At 45.1% G+C, this 18,943-nt stretch overlaps 1 protein-coding gene across 13 annotated transcripts in view; it reads right to left on the minus strand.

Moving 5' to 3' along the window:
- Positions 1 to 1,616: 1,616 nt before the first annotated feature.
- ST3GAL4 (ST3 beta-galactoside alpha-2,3-sialyltransferase 4) overlaps positions 1,617 to 18,943 on the minus strand; it is a 161,029-nt gene continuing 143,702 nt past the window's right edge. For 12 of the 13 annotated variants that reach the window (XM_035139038.2, XM_060268397.1, XM_060268393.1 and 9 more), the window contains 8 exons: positions 18,302 to 18,376; positions 18,011 to 18,108; positions 13,580 to 13,640; positions 12,238 to 12,333; positions 11,253 to 11,442; positions 10,348 to 10,491; positions 8,160 to 8,297; positions 1,617 to 5,150 (listed from right to left, as the gene is read on the minus strand). In XM_035139038.2, coding sequence (XP_034994929.1) covers positions 5,064 to 5,150; positions 8,160 to 8,297; positions 10,348 to 10,491; positions 11,253 to 11,442; positions 12,238 to 12,333; positions 13,580 to 13,640; positions 18,011 to 18,108; positions 18,302 to 18,376 — 889 coding nt within the window. In that variant the 3' untranslated portion in view covers positions 1,617 to 5,063. The remainder of the gene's footprint in view (positions 5,151 to 8,159; positions 8,298 to 10,347; positions 10,492 to 11,252; positions 11,443 to 12,237; positions 12,334 to 13,579; positions 13,641 to 18,010; positions 18,109 to 18,301; positions 18,377 to 18,943) is intronic. The other variant, XM_060268398.1, reaches the window with a different exon arrangement.

Below are 18,943 nucleotides of genomic sequence, written 5' to 3' on the forward strand. Positions count from 1 at the left end.
CAAGGTTGCACAGAAGGGAATGTGGCCCTTGGGCTGAAGGAAGGTTCCCCACTCTTGTGTTTTAAGGGACACACCAGTCTTCAAACACAGGATCCAAAGCATCGTGATGTATGTTTAGATTTTAAAAACATTTTCTTTAATCTAGTTCTTAGCAGTCTTATTGTGCTTTAGAGGGTTGAGGCACATATAGTCTTCCCGTAATCATAACAAACTTATTAATATCTTTCTACTGCAGAAACAGGAAGGGGAAATGACTAGGAGGAGCACTGTGTGTCTGTATGTGTCCGAGATCGTCAGTGCTGAGGTGAGATCTGAGACTTTATTTGGTCTTGTAGCTCCGGGGTGTGTGTGTGTGTGTGTGCTAAACAGGGCCTTTGAGAAACAAGTTTAGATTGTCTATGGGGATGTTGGCATTCATTTATGCTGTCTGCTTTATTTATCAGCTAGCATAAGGCGGCCAGGTCTTTAATTAGAGACTGTAGCCTCATCACTGCTGTCCTATAAAAGAGCTAATGTGAATGTTCTTTTGTTTCTTTTAATAGTGTTGCGATATCACGAAAGTAATTAAAATAGTTGCTGCATCTGCCTAGCTCCAATAAGGACACCCTTTGCAGCTCTATTGAATCACACATTTTATGAGCAACCGAAACACATCCTGAAATTCAACGTTTTTACACAGCCTATAATCGTCTTAAAGGAGTGGTGGTCTCTTTAAGTATCGTTGTGCTTCAACCTGGGCTTTCATAGCCACCAACTATCCTCTTTCAGAACCTCCCTCATATGCCTTGTAGCACCTACAGCCATACACTTCAACTTGTCCAAAATGTGGCAACTGGATTAACGGCCAGCTGCCCTGGTTGTCAGTTCATTTCCAGACCCTCACATAAGTGCATAAAGCCTTGGCCCACAAATATCTAAAGCAGTGGTGGCCAAACTCGGCCCTCCAGATGTTTTGGTACTACAATTCCCATCATCCTTGACCACTGGTTCTGTTAGCTAGGGGTGATGGGAGTTGTAGTCTCAAAACATCCGGAGGGCCGAGTTTGGCCACCACTGATCTAAAGTCGCCTCCTTCCCTACAGATCCTCTCAGACACTGAGCAGAAGGGGTCCTCTTGGTAGTTTTCCTAACCCTCAGAAGTTCCAAGCGGTGGCAACCTAGGAGATAGTATTCTCTGGGGCAGCCCCCAAGTTGTAGAATTCCCTCCCTTGTATAGCATTCGTCATATGAACCTCTTCACCCTGGCTTTTGACAGCGCGTGCGCGTGCGCGTGTGCACACACACGCACACACACACACACACACACACACTTGGGCCCACCCTATTCTTATTAGAAACTGTTTTAACTTTCAAGCTTTGGTCCACTTCAAATCATACACCCACATTTAGAAAAGTGCCCTCTTTTGCAGAAGCCTTCAACCTTTTCAGACCTGGGACCTACTTTTAATAGAAACGTGTCTAGCAACCAATTCCTTTTTCTACCATCTATTTGTACGGTGGTAGCGTTGCTGCAGTGACCCACTTTAGATCAGGCTGTGGCACAGGGTTCTGAGTCCCAACCAACCAGTTGAAGATCATTGCTGTAGAGGATGGTAGTGAATCATATATGGTTCAACTTGGTTCAAGACACTTTTAAAGGTGTGTGCGCCAATAATACCCAAAATATATACAAGGAAATGGGTAAGGAAATGGGTGCACCACCAAAGATTGAATATCCTCACTTGTAGGAGAGCATCCTCTGTTTCTCTGCCTGGCTGAGACAAAAACAGCAACCCAGAGCCTTGGAACAAGCTGGGACCCAATGACCAGCACAGATTCAACACTCCTAGCAAACCCAATGTTTTGTTTGAACACAGGATACTACCAAGAATGTGAGTCCAAAATGAGAATAAGGAGTAACGGGGGCACACCCCATAAGCAGATTTGGCCCATTGCACATGCAGGATTTTGGAAACTGCAGACGAGTCAACCTGCATGTGAAGTCTACCCTTCTTTTAGTTCCACCCTATGCCTTCTATGCCATCCAAGTGGAAATGGCCATCAATATTTACTTTCCTACAGAAGTCCATTACAGTGACAGGACTAAATGGGGTGGAATGATACATGTGAGACAAGTAGCATCCCTGGGCCTTCTCTTCTTCAACTATCACCTGGTAGCAGCCATTATAGCAGGCTGTCTCTGTGGGAGAGATGGTGAACAGAGCCCATTCAACCCGCTCTGCTGGAAAAACAGCTCCATTGTTCTTTCCCTAGCAGTTGATCATTATAAGAATGTTTAACTTTTAATGATTGGTGCTTGAATTCTTTTACCCTCCCTTTCTTCCATATCCCTTTCTCCTTGGGTGTTGTGTATTTTACAGTGTAACCCTATGGGCGCAACCTGTCTTGTTTTAATTGATTGCCTGTAAGCTGTTCTGAGTGGCGTTTAGGCTAAACAGTGAGTTAAAATTGCGCTAAAGAAATAAATAATATACTTACCTAGGACAGGCGATGTTGTTTCAATTAGTCAAAAGTAGTGAAAATTCACCCAAATTATCAAAAATTTGCAGCACATCTGCTGTTTGAAGACACTGTCTTCATACATGGAGGATATATGAAAATCTGAATTTCCAATATAGCACTCTAAGGTTGGTGAACAACATAAAAAACAAAAGCCCTGTATTTTAAGAGCTTGACAAGAGCTTCCTGCAGCCAATCAGAAGCCACGCTTTGGTTTCTGAGCGTTTTGGAAGTTGGACAGACTTCCGAAATGGATTTTGTTTGACTTCCGAGGTACAACTGTATTGATAGTTCCAACAATGCAATGACTTGTGCTTTGTTCCATAATTTCATTCCTGCTTTGTATGGATATGATATGGAACAATCCATCATTGTTGTCACCCTTTATGGGGCTAGAAACCAGCTGCAGGTGAAAAATCCTTTGCCACCTCTAAGAGATGGTCCCAAATCATCACCACACTGCATGAAATTGTTCTTGATCACCCTAAACCGCAAGGAAAACTTCATTGGTAATAAATATCAAGCTTATTCTACAAAAGATGCATGATTTGCAAAGGGTATTTTTTAAATTTAATTTATTAAATTACTTAACACTGAACTGCAGTAATTGCTTAACCAGGAAAGATACTTCCAACATTCTCTGTAGGATTCAAACTCCTTTGAAATAACAACATTTAAGAACTTTTTTTCTTCCGGGGATCCATCTGGATTTCTGCAACAAACCAGTTCCCAAGTTGAAGCTCGCTGTGCATTCTCAAAGGGACATAACATGAGCAACTCAATTCAGTCAGTTGCCTTCTTGGCAATAGGTGTGATGGCCTAAGCCATAAGGAAGTTACATTCCCAGCAGGCCCTTCAAAGTTGGGCACTTGCAATCACAGCTAAGGCACGGTGGTTGTGCACACAAGGTGTGGCGGGTGGTAGACAGGGAAATTATATCGTCACCTTCCTCCCCTTTGTCTTCTTCCCCTCGTGGATGAAATACAAGGTTCCAAAGTGTGCAGCAGTCAATTCAGACCCTTTAACCAACAATAAGCAAATTTAAGAGATATACTTTGATCTCAAAGCTGGAATTAAAAGAAGGGGGGGTGTTAAAGTATTGATTCTTGTACAACTAGCCCAAAACAATATTTGGAGGAGAGCCTCTTCCAAGCACTTGTCTGTGCCTCAGGCAAGACTAGAACATCTGACCTGAGGCCCATTTCTGAAATGTCTGGACCACTCCCGCCTCCACCTAATTCTCTGCCCACTTAAACTGGCAGCTTACTTCAAAATCTGCCCCCTTTTTAGGTGCATGAGAAGAGCCTTCATCCTAAATGACCAGAACACTCATCCTGCTACTAGAAAAGACAATGGCGCAGTGCAGAATTTAGGTTTTGTGAGCGAGGAATAATAAAACATCCCCCCCCCCTACAAAACAGACACAATTCCCAACTATCTCTCCCCGCCCCCTTTCCTTCAACATTCAGCTTTGGTTATGCCATTTCCTTTGTACTGGAGTCTTATGTCTGATGGGAAGTAACTCCCAAAAATGCTAGAGGGGGGGGAAAGCCTACAGCTTATATTTAAGAACAGACTTCGTATACTGGACGGGCATACTCTCATTCTCTCTCTCTCTCTCTCTCTCTCTCTCTCTCTCTCTCTCTCTCTCTCTCACACACACACACACACACACACACTCTCTCTCTCTCTCTCACACACACACACACATATCCTTCACAGAAGGAGGATTTACTTCCAACGAAGTGCCCAGAAACACCCATGTTCAGCTCGGCACCTTTTTTTAAGTAAAAAAAAAAACCACTTATCAAATACTGTAGGGTACCCTCCTCTTATGTCACAGACTCCAAAAAATAAGAACCGAATGAGAGAAATCAACATCACAACTCCCACCATCCCTAACAGCTTTCTCCTGGGAATTCCAAACTCCTTCACTGCACGGAGGACTTGAACCAGTACACTTTTGTCTCATTCAAACAGAAACATTAAATATGGCAGGCAGCTAATAATCCTTCATTTAATTGCCCCCCCCTCCGTCTGGTGACACCTAACATAGTTTCAACAGAAACAGCAGCTACCACTGCACTTCCCGGAGTCAGAAGGCAAAAGTGATTAAGATCTCGAGATGCCACAGGGGTGATAATTTGACCCCCCACGGGAATGTCACTTGTGCCACCCTTGAGGCCCACAGGCAGCTCAGTCATTTGCCTCCCAAAGGCTCTTCTCTGCCCTGAGTGAAGATTTCGGGAACTTCTGTTTCTAAAAGTCTCAACTTTATGCAGAGAAAATCCTGTAACAGTCCGTGCAAAGAGGACTCTGTAGAAGGCAGCATCCACCCTGCTTCCAGCTGCTGCCATCAACCAACCACTTCCCAGACCATCTCCATCCTTAGCTGCCAATACATCTAAGGGTCACACACTTCCACCCCAGTGTTTCGAGTGAAGCTGCAGGGTCTCCACACCAGTCAATGTGGGGGGGGGGCAAGGGACAGCTAGCCATGGGCAGCTGTGCTGGACCAGCAGCTGGCTCAGAAAAAAAACCTCAAAACGACAGTCCATTTTCCATCAGAAGTAGGTGAGGTTCTTGATGACACCCAGTTCAAGCATCTTTTTTATTGCTAATGCTTCATGTGAGATATTGTGTTCTGAACCCTGTAAGAGAAGGCAATGAGAAACACATTAGGCCATGCAGTAGGGCTGGGCAATATATTGATATATCGTCCGAAACTGGTTTGAAGTTCACATCGTGAAATATTTCATAATATTTGAGCTAGCAATATATCCCAAATCACAATGTGTGTAAGGGCTAGGTGATACCTGCTTATCAATATCACAACTCATGAGCTAAACATTGTAATGTACCACTATGTCTGAAATACGGATGAAACTATACAGAGGCAGCTGCTGCTACTGCCGTCACGCTTATCACCACTGCAGGGCCTTGCAGGCTGCCCCTGTTCGTGCCACAACCAAGATGCTGCTGCCTAGAAGGCCTGCTGGCAGTCTGGTGGTCCCAGATTATTTGTATTCACTATGACTCATCACCGTACTTTGGATTGTCCAGTATACCACCATTTGGTAGCCAAGCCCAAAACCAAAGGTCTCATTTGGATGCATTTGGGCTTCCCTGCAGCCACAAGTGAGATGATTGACAAGATCATCATTTATCAGTTTCAGACCTTTAAGTAGTAGCAATTGCCTGCTCTGTTGCCTCTGCGTAGTTCCTTCCTAATTTCAGATATCGTGGTATATTGATATAGCGCAATGTTTAGCTGATGATATATCGTGATATTGAAAACTGGTTATTGCCAAACCCTACCATGCAGTTTGCTTGTTTTCAGCTTTTCAAGAGTCCCTGAAGGACAAAGTTTGTATTTTAAGACAAATTAAACAACTGAGAAGTACCCTTGAGCTCATCCCGTCCAACCACCTGCTTAATACAGGACCTACAATGCAGGATGCAGCTATGCTTGCATGAGAGTCGAGAGGAAGAACCAAGATAGTGGTACTAATTATACAGACTCGACTCAGAATGGCATATGGACAGCCTCAGAGGGCTCCTGCTGCTGCCTTGCTTGTGTGTGTCCCAGAGGCATCTGGTTAGCTGTGGTAGGAAATAAGAGGCTGAACCAGACTGGAACTTTGGTTTTATCCAGCTGACCTCTTCTTACATCCTTAACACGCTGCCACAAACGTGCACAAAGTGGGCTTTAATCTCTGTTCTTCACCCACCTGCCACTCCCTGCCTAGGACTCCTTTGCCAACTCGGGAGAGGAGCAAGCAGAATGAAAACAAGGGCCCAGCTGCTGGAATCAGACCAAGAGGGACCCATCCAGTCCAGCATTCTGTTCTCACAGTGACCAACCACATGCCTAAGGGAAGCCCACAAGCATGCTTCCACACACATTCCCCTGCAACTGGTATTCAGAGGCATACCACCACCTCTCCCTTCTCTCCCTCTTTCCCAGTCTTATCTCTAAACCTCTTTTCAAGCTGTCCAATCATCTTTCTGGAAGCCTCCCATGTTCTCACTAAACCATAGCTGGCTTATCATGCGGTGCAGACCTGGTAAATGAGAAATATACTTCCAGCCTAGGTGTAAAGGGAGGCGGGAGTGGGGAGGAATTAAAGGTTTGAGTGAAACATCAGTGATATGCAAAAAAAAGGTAAAACCTGTGACAACTTGGAATCAGAGCGCAAATGTATGCCGTGAAGGATGGAGCCAGCCCGCCAAGCCAAGAGGATGGACACTGCCAACCCTTGCTTCTTGGTGCTCAGCACTGAGATCAGGAGATAAAGCACTCTGCCTGCTCTTTAAAGAGCAATCTGATAAACAGCATAAAAAAACTCTTCCATCTCAGCACCGTGGTGATCAGCACAGAGATGGGGAGATAAAATCTGTCTGTGAGGTGTAAAAGGCAAACATTTCACACCCACATCTCACACTCTAATGCTGTGTCCTTGTACCTGTGGTTTGTGTGCTGTGTGTGTTCTTTGGATGTGCAGTGAGTGTGCATGCATACATGCCCTCACACAGAAGTATAGAATAACCACACCTGCTGGTGGCATGTGGCTAATCATTAGTTTAGCCTCAGGTTGAAAAAGGGTTTGCTACTCCTGCTGTGAAGGGTCATCTTGCATACTTGCTATTTACTTCCAACCTGTTTTTCTTTTGCACCAGGGATGGGCAACCTGTGCCCCTCCAGGCACTGTCAGGCTACAACTCCCATCGCCATCATTTACTGGACATAGTGGCTGGAGCTGATGGAGTCCAACAACATCTGGAGGACCCAGTGGCATCACAACGGGGGGCAGGGGGGAGGTGCGCACTGGGTGCCATGTCTGGGGGGGTGACAAGAAGGCACCCTGCGGAGGCTCGCGGCAACGCAACCGCATGTGGAGGATCCTCCACAGCTGCAGCCGTGAGCAGAGGATCCCGGCGCCGGCGGCAAACCACTCAAGCGCCGTACAGACGGCGGTGGGATCCCTTTGCCGCCGCTACAGCCACAAGCAGAGGGTCCTGGCATCGTCCGTACGGTGCTGGAGCAGCAGCACCAGCAAACCGCTATGTACAGTGCATGTGCGGCATCGCTACGTACGGTGCATGCGTCATACCTACATGACGCCTCGCATGCGCCCTACGTAGCAATGCCCTGTCCCAGGTGTCACAACGCATTCATTCACCCCTGGGAGGAATACAGATTCTCTACCCCTAATTTACGTTCATCTGTAAATATACATAGGACATGCCACTCGTAAATCTGATTAGAGCTAGTTCATGGAAGGTTAATGCCCTAAGAAAACTGGTTAGTCACAATGTTGGGGTTTTTTAATGAACAGTTGGTTGGTTGGTTGGTTGGTGTTTTGTTTGTTTCATCTGTGAATGATTAATAGTTTTTTTTAACAAGCCAGGATATTAAACTAGGTTCAAACCTGGTTTGACATCCTGGCTTGTTCTGAGGCTATAATTTCCCAGTCCAGACAAAATGTGAAACTACACTTAACTGCAGACTTCCTGATTTGTTCGTTGGCTCGTACGAAGTGGCTAAAGTCTTGTTCACATCTCAGTTTATTAAGTCAAGGGACGATTGTCTGGACTTTCCCTATACAAGCAGCTTCTTATATTATATTCATCTGACAAGAGAGGCAATGGTTACTCACAGTCATCGACTTCAATGTGACTTGCTCGTAGTAGTGAATGGCCTGCTTCTTGGAGTCAGGGTATCCAAAGCCCGCGATATGAACTATGTCACAGAAGTGCAATGCTACGGTGATAGCCACTAATCCTGTGGTTGGTCTCTAGGGAAGACAGAGGAACATGATGCTGGGTTCACTTTCTCTTGGCACAAAGCTTACCTCGAGAAGCCTTCAACTGATGGGAGTTACAGCCCAATATATCTGGAGGGTGCCAGATTGAGGAAGGCTGGGCCAGAAGGTTTGACCGTGATCAGGGGGGACACCCAAGTTCAAATCCCCTCCCAACTACAAAGTTTACTGAGTGACCTTTGGCTGGTCCCTGCCTCTGACATCTAACCTGCTTTACAGGGCTGCTGTGACTAAGCTCTGCCTCCACAGCAGGGAGGCAGCAATGCTTCTGAATATAAGTTGCTGGAAACCACAGGAGGGGAGTGGTCTTGTACTTGAATCCTGCTTGCTGGTTTCTCACACACAACTGTTCAGCCCACTGTAAGAACAGGATGCTGGACTAGATGGGCCACTGGCCTGATCCAGCAGGCTCTTCTTATGCCCTTAATCTATACATTTTCACTTTTGCCTGTAATTTGTATCGAGGGGGAAGTTCCTATTCATTCCAGAGGCTTTCCTCATCCCTAGACTGGAGACTTTCTTAGAACAATAAAACAAAGAATATCAGCGCGCTCAGCTTTATTGTCCCAAAGCAATGTCTGCTTGCACAGGTGTGATGACGGCGTCTTAGATAAAGTGTAGCTTCGAAACCTTGGTAGAAGAGTTTCTGATCGGCTTTGAAACTTCAGCCATAGAAATGCTTCCTGATAACTGCCACACACATAAAAAAGTAGTTCTAAAGTTGTCAAGGCAGTGGTAAAAAACAAGACACCCCACCTGGGCAAACACTGGCAGACGTACAGCCTGTCCGATCTAGAAGTTTCCAACAGGATAGCAAACAACACAACGTAAAAAGCAGTGTGTCCTGAGATGACATGAACTAAGGCCCAGGTGTCTTTGAAGTGGTAAACATCTTTCTGGGCTGTACCACTTCAGACTACAGGTTGGGACTCCCATGAGTAAATGCTCCTCCACACACACACAAAAAAAACCCCAGCTCCTTTGAGGGACAACTAGCACATCTAGGGGGAAGGGTTCTATCCTAGCCTCATCTTCTATGTGCAGGGATGTATTTAAGTAAATTTAGCACAAAGAAGCATTTCGTCATGCAAGCCCCCACCTGCAGCCTGATGTGATAAGGCACAGGCATAGACTTTACCACCTCAGTGAGAACTAGGCTGAAAGATCTTACAAGTCGCCTCACCCTGATTTGGAAAAGCAGTGCAGGCTGAGCTGAGGTGCTTTACCCACACAAGTGACTAAAAAAAATAAATACATCTGCACCTGAAATGTCAATAAATTGACCATACCTCTGATTCAAAAATTTGCTTTCTGCCCTGCATGGACAACATTCACATCTGCTACTTTCCAGACTAAAAGATGCTCCTAGAAGCATGGGATACAGATGATCTGTGATTGGAGAGGTAGGCGGAGGTGAGACAGACACAGACACACAGAGTGTGTTTAAATACTTAAAATAAGTGGTAGATACAAGTTGAGAAGTGAAATGTCTCAGGACACCAGCGCTGGGAAAGGACCACAATTAACACTTTGTCTCCTGTGCTGTTTCCCCCAATCAAAATCAAAATCCTGCTAGAAGGCAGGGGAAAGAGATACAGGCATCCATATTTTATCACTCCCCTCCCCTTGTCCCACTGGTCTAACAGATTTGGGGCAGGGGAAAATATGTTAAAGGAAATATAACACCTGGGGGGGGTTAACACAGAGACACACACCTAGTATCACTGTTCTGAGGCCATTTACAGTACTCTACTCTCACCACTGATTTTAAGCTTTAAAGACAGACGTCTGGAGATCCACTCACAGACCACCCACATCATGTGTATTTGGGTCCCAAGATATCCAGGTGCAACATTACAGGAGAGACCACAGCTTGGAGACGACCAAGCACAATCTCATCTTGAGAATTTCAAGAGAAAGAGCGCATTGCTTGTTTTAGGAACAAACCTCAACTCTTGTAACTTGTCCCTTCCCTTCCCTTCCCTTCCCTTCTCTCTCTCCCTCTCATGCTTGCCACTCTTACCTGTTTTAACTTCTTCAGCTGCTTCATTGGAAGCTTAAGCAATTTGGCAGCGGTTATTTCCATAAAATACGGGTTCAGGATTCGCACTTGCTCAGGATTCGCATTCCAAATTAAGGGAGGCTGTTTCCAAAAGCCCTTCCGAACCTGGGAAAGAGGATTAAGATAGGTTAGCCAAGTGCTCTTTACTCTCAAGTGAAGAATCAAAGCAAGAGAGCTGAGCTGGGTTTAAGCAGGAGGAAAAAGTGGGGCAGCGAAAGCAGAGTCATTTCCCATTGGTGGCTTTCTGGTGTTATACCCTAGGATCTGATCTCTGTGCTTCAGATGGGACCCTCTCTCTGTATCTTTAGGCCACCTGGAGATCACATTATCTCTGAGCAAGACCACAACGCTCTTCCATACCTACTTCAATTGCCTTGGTTCTCATGTTCACCCACACCACCACTTTGGGAGGTACCGTAGGTTGCTATTCCCATTTTCATAAGCTGAGAATTTAGCCTTTGTCCATGTCTACCGTAGAAGACCACGGCAAAGGCAGGTCTTCCAGAGTTGAGTTGAGTTCAATACACTGCCTGCAGGGTCGCATAGACAAGCAAAACAAGCTGCCGTGCTTCTGAAGAACATGCTCAGGGGGAGGAATGAAACTCAGTGGTAGGAGCATCTGCCTCACTTGTAGAAGGCCCCAGGTTCAATCCCTGGTGTCCCCAGATGGGGTTGGGAAAAGCTCCTGCATGAAACCCTAAAGAGCTGCTGCCACTCAGTCCAGAAAATGCTGAGAACTAGACAGACCAATGGCCTGGCTCAATATAAGGCAGCTTCCTGTGTCCCTGGGGGGTAAAAGAAAAGGACTTCTGGATCAGAGGAAGGGGACCAGGAGATGCACTAGCCTTCATCTCCCAATACCTTACCCTTTTCTTGTCGTGCAATATTGTTTCCATCCACTGGAAATCCATGGGTTTGAATGGCACCAGCACCAGCAATGTGTCTGGATTGTTTTCTCTTTGGGGGTTGAAATGTGCTGACTCCGGGTAGAAGAGCCGCATAGTGGTCTTGGAGCCCACGTCGCTCTCATAACCATAAACTGGTGCATTGTTCAATCTGCAGTGGGGCAGAGAGGAGGAAAGGGAGTTTGCACCCTTGGCAGAACACAGGCAGGCATTTTGTCGTCTTATGAGAACGAACCCATGCGCAGGTGTTCTACCGGTACCAAAGGGTATCTGCCACATGTCCACGTTATATACTACAGAGTGGCTGCAGTTAGCCTCTTCTCTTACGCCTACCTGCTGCTTTGACTTGGAACAAGCTAGAGCAGAAGCAGCCAAGAGGGGTATCCTCCAAATGTTACTGAACTACACCTTCTATCAGCTCCATTGAAAGTGGCCAAAGCTCAAGGAGGAAGGGAGCTGGAGTCTCAGCTAGAGTGCAACTCAGTGTTTACTTTATCTGCTGATCCATCAATTCAGAGGGAAACTATAATGCACAATCAAACCCAGAGGACATTTATGGGTCTCTTCCCAAGAACAGGTATATGTTACAGAAAAGCACTGGGCTGCCAGTAAAAACAACATCACTTAGTCATATTCTTCCTGCTCTGTAATACAGTAGGGTGTGTATGTGCTTAGTGCTCTGATGTTATCATGCTGTGCATTTCCCCATTCCTCCTTCACGTTATTTACTGCCACTGGTGGGGATGGTAGCAAGGTGGAAAAGTGGTAGGTGGTGGTGTCAGTAGATGAGGTAAGTACGACTTGCAGAGGGGAAAGATCCACTGGGAGGATGCCGCTGTTGCAAACAGCCCCATTCAGTTCCACGTGGCAAAACAGGACCATGCTACGTTCAGAGAAACTGGCTGCATTGCCATGGAAGATCACAGACCCCGATGCATCTAAATACCTGATCACAACATCGTATTTGTTAATAGCTTCTCCCATAGAGCTGTTTCTGAGCCGGTGTCCATTTCCTACTACTGCACATCTCCGGCACTTCAAACTGCGAAAGAGAAAAGGAAGACTCCATTATACACTCCTAGACAGGGAATAAACGTCTCGGAAGGTTGGCTAATCAGAGAAGAACATAGGAAGCTACCTTGGTCCATGTAGCTCAGTATTGCCTACACTGACTGGCGGCAGCTATTCAGGGCTTCGGGCAGGGAGTCTGTCCTAGCTCTACCTGGAAATGCTGGGGATAGAACTGTCCAGATGCAAAACAAAGGTTCTTCCAAGCTACAGCCCTTCCCTAAATGCTATGACCACTTACTGGAAAGCGGGGGGACACGCTGTTTTAAGCACTCCACCTGACAATATATGAAGTGCCAGTAGGGTGGGGTTTGCAGGGGTAAACTAGTTGTACACTAAAAGGGGGGGGGGAATCAGAGCACAATGGCAGAGTATACTAACCATTTGTAAAAAACTATATTTTTACACAAAGTATTCTTCTGCCTCAGTCTTTTACAGTACAGTACTTATTTGCTTAAATTTGTTCGCATCTTTCCATTAACATCCAGATTTAAGTAATCCCTTATGAATTTAAGAACATAAGAGAAGCTTTGCTAGGTCAGGTCAAAAGCCCATCTAATCCAGCACCTTATTCTCACAGAAACCAACCAGGTGCCCATATGGGTGCAACAGCACTCTCCCTTTAATTAGCTGTCATCATTGGGCTATATTTCTATAAATACCTTCTAAGTCAGGCTTCCTCAAACCCGGCCCTCCAGCTGTTTTTGGACTACAATTCCCATCATCCCTGACCACTGGTTCTGCTAGCTAGGAATCATGGGAGTTGGAGGCCAAAACCATCTGGAGGGCTGAGTTTGAGGAAGCCTGTTCTAAGTGTTGTTAAGTTACCCATTTCAAATATTCTCATAGCGTCCTTAATACCTGCATTTTGGTAACACACCCATGTTTTTGCATGTTCTGTTGTTGTTTTTTAAAATTTATGTTACAACATCATACACGCATAATAAAACATGATACGACTGACAAAAAAAAATGGGTCACTAGGAGGGTAAAATACAACATGTCATTTTACAGTACATCATAATCAACTTTACAAAATACATAGATACACATATTTCCTGTAAAAAAAATTCATTCTGTAACACACATGTATGAACTTGCCCTGAGTAACTATGGTGGAGAAAAGAGATACTTCATGCTCTGCAGCTACCAATTCCATAAATGGGAGAGAAGAGCCCAAAGAACTGAACCCACCCGCTTTCTGAATGAAGTGGCATTACCTTTGTAAACTTTCAGGCAGAGCATAACTTGTGATCGCCAGAACTCGCAAGAGATTTTCCTCTGCAAAGGAACAAATGTAGGCAGTTAACCGGCTTAGTCCATGCTGCCTCGGTTCAGACATTAAGAACGTAAGAGCTGCTCCGATGGATCAGCCCAAAGGACGAAACTGCTGGAAACAGAATGATGGACTAGATCAGGCATCCCCAAACTGCGGCCCTCCAGATGCTTTGGCCTACAACTCCCATGATCCCTAGCTAAAAGGACCAGTGGTCAGGGAAGATGGGAATTGTAGTCCAAAACATCTGGAGGGCCGAAGTTTTGGGGTGCCTGGACTAGATGGAATCTTGTTCTGACGTAGCGTAGCAAAGCAATCCTTACAACTTACTTAGGGAGAGTGGAGAGTCAAGAAGAGCAAAATAGTGCAGGCGGTATTACTATATAACCTGCCTCTTGTCTGACGCCATGCTAACTCCAGAGGAACTCAGAAGCGAGGACTCTCTGGTTTTGAAGGTCCCACTTTTCTCCTGTGTTCCAGACACAGAAGAAGGGCATGGACTTATCAGAGCTCTCGTAGCATCCAAGTGCATCCAACTGCCATTAGGACTAGACAAGCCTTCTTCTGTATTCCACTCAGCACTGGAGCGAGCTGTAACCAGATGGAAAGATACAGCACGGTATTCAACCGAGGTTTACTTGGGGTAGACCCACTGAAATTAATTGGCCTAACTTGGTTATATTCATTAGTTTTAGTCAGTCTACTCTGAATATATCTTAGTTGAATACCATCTACAGCAGGCATAGGCAACCTTGGCTCTCCAGATGTTTTGGAACTACAACTCCCGTGATCCCTAGCTAACAGGGCCAGTGGTCAGGGATCATGGGAATTGTAGTTCCAAAACATCTCGAGAGCCAAGGTTGCCTATGCCTGATCTACAGTCACCACTTGCAACCTGGAGAATGCATTTGTAGGCTCGTATATTATAGTGTCTTCTGCTTTTACAACTTTATTGGTTTGTGGTTTTTTGTGGGGGGTTTTCTCCTGCTTTATAGCTTGATTGTTTGGTTTTTTTATGCCGTATAGTGTTTAGTTTATATTGTAATATTTACAATCTTTCTTTTGCTGTTTTATATTTGTTCTTTATCCTTGTTAACTGCCTTGGAAAGCTCTGTGTAGAAAGACAAGATTTAAAAAACCCAACAACCTTGTTTTTTAAATGTTTCCAAATGAGTTTCTCAAAAAAAAAAAAAATTGGCAGTTTGACACCTAACTGCAGAGAAGCAGCTTACATATTTTGCTCACCTCATTTTATCCACCTCTGGCAGCAAAATGTCTTGGGGTGACCCAGCCCTCCCTCTTGCAAAGAATATTGACAACACCCAAACTAGGAAAGTTTCTAACTGCATTTGACAGACAGAGTGAACATCGAATCAAAAGTTAAATCACTGTGGCCAATCCATCATGCTTCAAGCAAACCATCCTTTTTGCTGTTCTTTTTACATTCTTAAGTACCGTAGGTACAGTCTCCCACCCTATATTTTTTTGATGTAGAAAAATTGCTCCGGCAAGGAAAGGGGAAGAACCACTCAGCACAGCCACAAATATGAAGATTAGCCTTGGGAAAGCTTTAACCCTGAAAGGCACCATACAAATTTCCTGGGGGGGAAAGTAAATAAAATGGTGCCTGCTAAACTCAATGTGGGAGAGAAAGCACCATGCACAGTGCAACAAGTGTGTTTCCACAGCAGGCTCTCTGCTAAAATTACATAAATCTAGATGTATCTTGAAAGTTCCAAAGTCCATTGTTGACCAGGGTCTTGACAAGACTCATGTCACGACCCTGGAGCTGGATTTCTCATCTTCAGGGGATGAGGGAGAGGACTCTGAAGCAGAAGGGGAAGGATATGCAGGGGTGGCCCCAAAGTGCTCTTAGATGGACCTGCGGGACTAATGCTACCGTCTGGCCTGAGGATGCAGTGCTACCATCCTTTGACTTGGAGGACTCAGCTGCAGAAGACCCCAAAAGACTTGAGGCTCCCTGCTCCTTTGTGGCTGGAGATAAGAGGAGAAGGCTGGGCCCTTTAACAGAGCAGCATCTTGCAGCACAGGTGGTGCTAACAATTAGGCTGCACCTGCTGGTGCTACTATATACAGTGGTACCTCTACTTACGAATTTAATGCGTTCCGAATGCACATTTGTAAGTCGAAAAAAATTGTAAGTCGAATCCCATAGGAATGCATTGGGAGAAAAAATTCGTAAGTCGAAGAAACCCTATCTAAAAATTCGTAAGTAGAAACAATCCTATCTAAACCGCATCCAAGATGGCAGCCGGAGCTCCATTCATAAGTAGAAACATTCGTAAGTAGAGGTACCACTGTACTCAATTTCAGCTTGCCCTTATTGGAGCAACGTCAGCGTTCCCCAGAGTACGGACTGAGTCCTGCCCTTGGTTGGGTTGCTGCACCACAGGCCTAGTTCACACCGACAAGGAATGAAGTGCTCTAACTCCTCCTGAACATCTACTGTAGGTGTGCAGAAATTTAAAAAGTTTTTCTTTTAAAGTGCTCAGCCTACTATACTTTAACAATTTTTTAAAACTGTTTGGCCATGACATGAGGCAACACAACTCAACTCGCATTGTGTGTGCAAGATGTGTTTTTCTCCCTGTCATGTACTAGTTGGTCTACAGATAGATGCAGACGAGATGTTATCAGTTCATAAGCAGAATCCAACACATCTTGCAGCACAACAGACCCTTTGACTGCACCTCGCACACAATAGTGGTTCTGTCTGGAACAAGGAAAGGAGGGGGAGGGAAGAGTTCCAGCTTTGTACATAAAGTCATTGAACTGTTTATTTTGGGAACTTCCATCTTGCTGAACTCCCTGGGAAAAAGAGAGGCATTAAAAAGAATCTGACAGCCAATTGTTAACAAATGCAATGGTACAGCCAGTCACTCAACAGAAGTAGAATGCAGCCCTTTGTATTATTAAAGTTAGTTAACTTTCAACCAACAGCAACAGTTATCAGAGACCCATTAGAAAGAGGATGGACACCTGTCCAGTGGATACCTGCCAATTTATACTTTTGCCTCTTGGAATGAAGCCTAGTTTCAAAATAATGCCAAGGTTACCTGATTTGATGAAATTCTCATGAGCCAACCTATTTATCTGCTGAACTATAGATTTATAAGTGTAGGATTGACCTATCACAGATGTCTTTCCTTATCTCTGGCTCAGTTTTAGCACCACGCTAAATCAAAGTTTAGTGTGACAAGACTGAGATGTGGCGAGTCTCAGGTTCACATGCTCCCCTCTCTTCCTCCAGGACAGCCGCAAAGAGAGCTCCTTATTACTGTTTTGAAACTATGTGCTAATTTTATATTTTTCCTTGATAACAAACTGATGGTTTACAGATGTTGTTGGTTGGGGAGGTTCCCAACAACATCCATAAACTATGAGGAAGGAGGGAATCAGTGGCTACAGCTATGAATTCTGCTATTTTACTGCCTGTGGGTCTTGTGTGTCTCCACAGTTGCCACTTCCTTATTGTTTATACTGTGAATAAGAGGCTAAGGAAACCACAACTTTGCTGATAGCAATCACAAACAAACATGTGGCTACAGCAGGGATATAATAATAATAATAATAATAATAATAATAATAATAATAATAATAATAATAATAATTTATTATTTATACCCCGCCCATCTGGCCGGGTTCCCCCAGCTACTCTGGGCGGCTTCCAACAAAACAGAAATTCTAAAATACAGAAATCCATCAAACATTAAAATACAGAGATCCATCAAACATTAAAAGCTTCCCTAAACAGGGCTGCCTTGAGATGCCTTCTAAAGGTCTGGTAATTGTTGTTCTCTTTGACCTCTAGTGGGAGGGCATTCCACAGGGTGGGAGCCACTACCGAAAAGGCCCTGGGATAGTAGTGACTTCCAGATGTTCTTCAGCTACAACTCCCATCAGCCCCAGGCTGCATAGCCAATAGTTATGGATGATGGGAGCTGTAATGGGAGGGCATCACCCTGGGCTAGAAAGTATGCTGTGTGGATAAGGATCCCAAACTAGGTGATCTGGTGAAATTCGCTTTCAGTAACTGAGCACACTGCAAAGATAAGGTATGCTATTGGGTGCACTTCTGCAGTGAAAGAAGCCACGCGGCATGGGCCCTATATGCTGTCTCGATGGGAGACCACCTGGTAACTTCGAGGTGCTCAGAGCTCCATGGAGAAAGAGTGGAAACACCTGACTTACCTTTGTGTGAAGAACGATATGTATGATCTTAGAAAAATAGTACAACAGATGGGTACTAAATCAGAGCGAACTTTCCGCAAGAATAATGAGAGGGAAAGCATGGAATACAGAGACAAATATGGAAGATGCTTGCTAGAAGAAAAGAGACAGCTGGTTTGCTTACCGCTTCCTTTAGTACCATATGGCAGCTCGTAGGGTGAGGGGGTCCTTACCCAGAAGTAATCCTTTAGCTGTAAAAATAGTGGATGTTTCCGTGTGTAACTGCAATGAATGCAGAGGAGAAGATCATGCAAATCTGGTGTTTTATATATTCAGAGCCTCCCTCTCCTGTTAGACTCACTTTATCTGATCCCACCCCATTCCTCCTATTCCCCCCCCCCAAGCTTAGGAGAAGTAGGTAGATGAGATCTCAGAGACCCCATTCCCAGAGTATACAACTAGTCCCGTTACTTACTTTGTGATGAGCTGTGCAGCTTTCTTCTCCACCTCTCCCAGAGGACAAATCATCTTTGGCACTGGGAAATCAAAACTGTAAGCCAAACAACAAAGGGAAATGCGGTGGGTGGAGTTAAGTGTTGTTGCTGTTGTTTCCTTACCCCCCCCAAGTTGTCTCAAGTGATGTACAATTTAAGAGTGGGTGCTTGTGCAATCCAAGCCTCTAGGGCAGGGGCAGATTTAGGGCACTGCAACTGGTTCCTCTGTCTTGGGCGCTGAGCCTAGGGGATGCCGCAGGCATTGCAACTATATGACATGGTGATCTGAGCAGAACAGAAAGCAAGAGGAGGAGGTGTGCCAAGTTTTGGCCTCGCACAGGGCACTGCTGAAATTTGAAGGTCCATAGTCCACCCACACTCTAGGGACGAGAGAGGGGGGGGGAGAGGTTTTGTTTGGGACATCAGCCATAAGTGAAACAAACCACCACTCCATCAGGGTGGCTCCAGGGGACAGATGAGAAGCAGGGTTCATTCCATCAGATTTGCCAAAGGTTGAGTCCATCAGGCATGTCCTGCCCATGAACTGTTTCTATACTATTTAAGAACCAATGCCTGAGTTTGCTTTTTTCCTCTTCCCTTTTTGTCCTTTTCTCCTTGTGTAT

This window comes from Zootoca vivipara, chromosome 15 (genome assembly GCF_963506605.1).
Source record: "Zootoca vivipara chromosome 15, rZooViv1.1, whole genome shotgun sequence".
Classification (NCBI taxonomy): domain Eukaryota; kingdom Metazoa; phylum Chordata; class Lepidosauria; order Squamata; family Lacertidae; genus Zootoca; species Zootoca vivipara.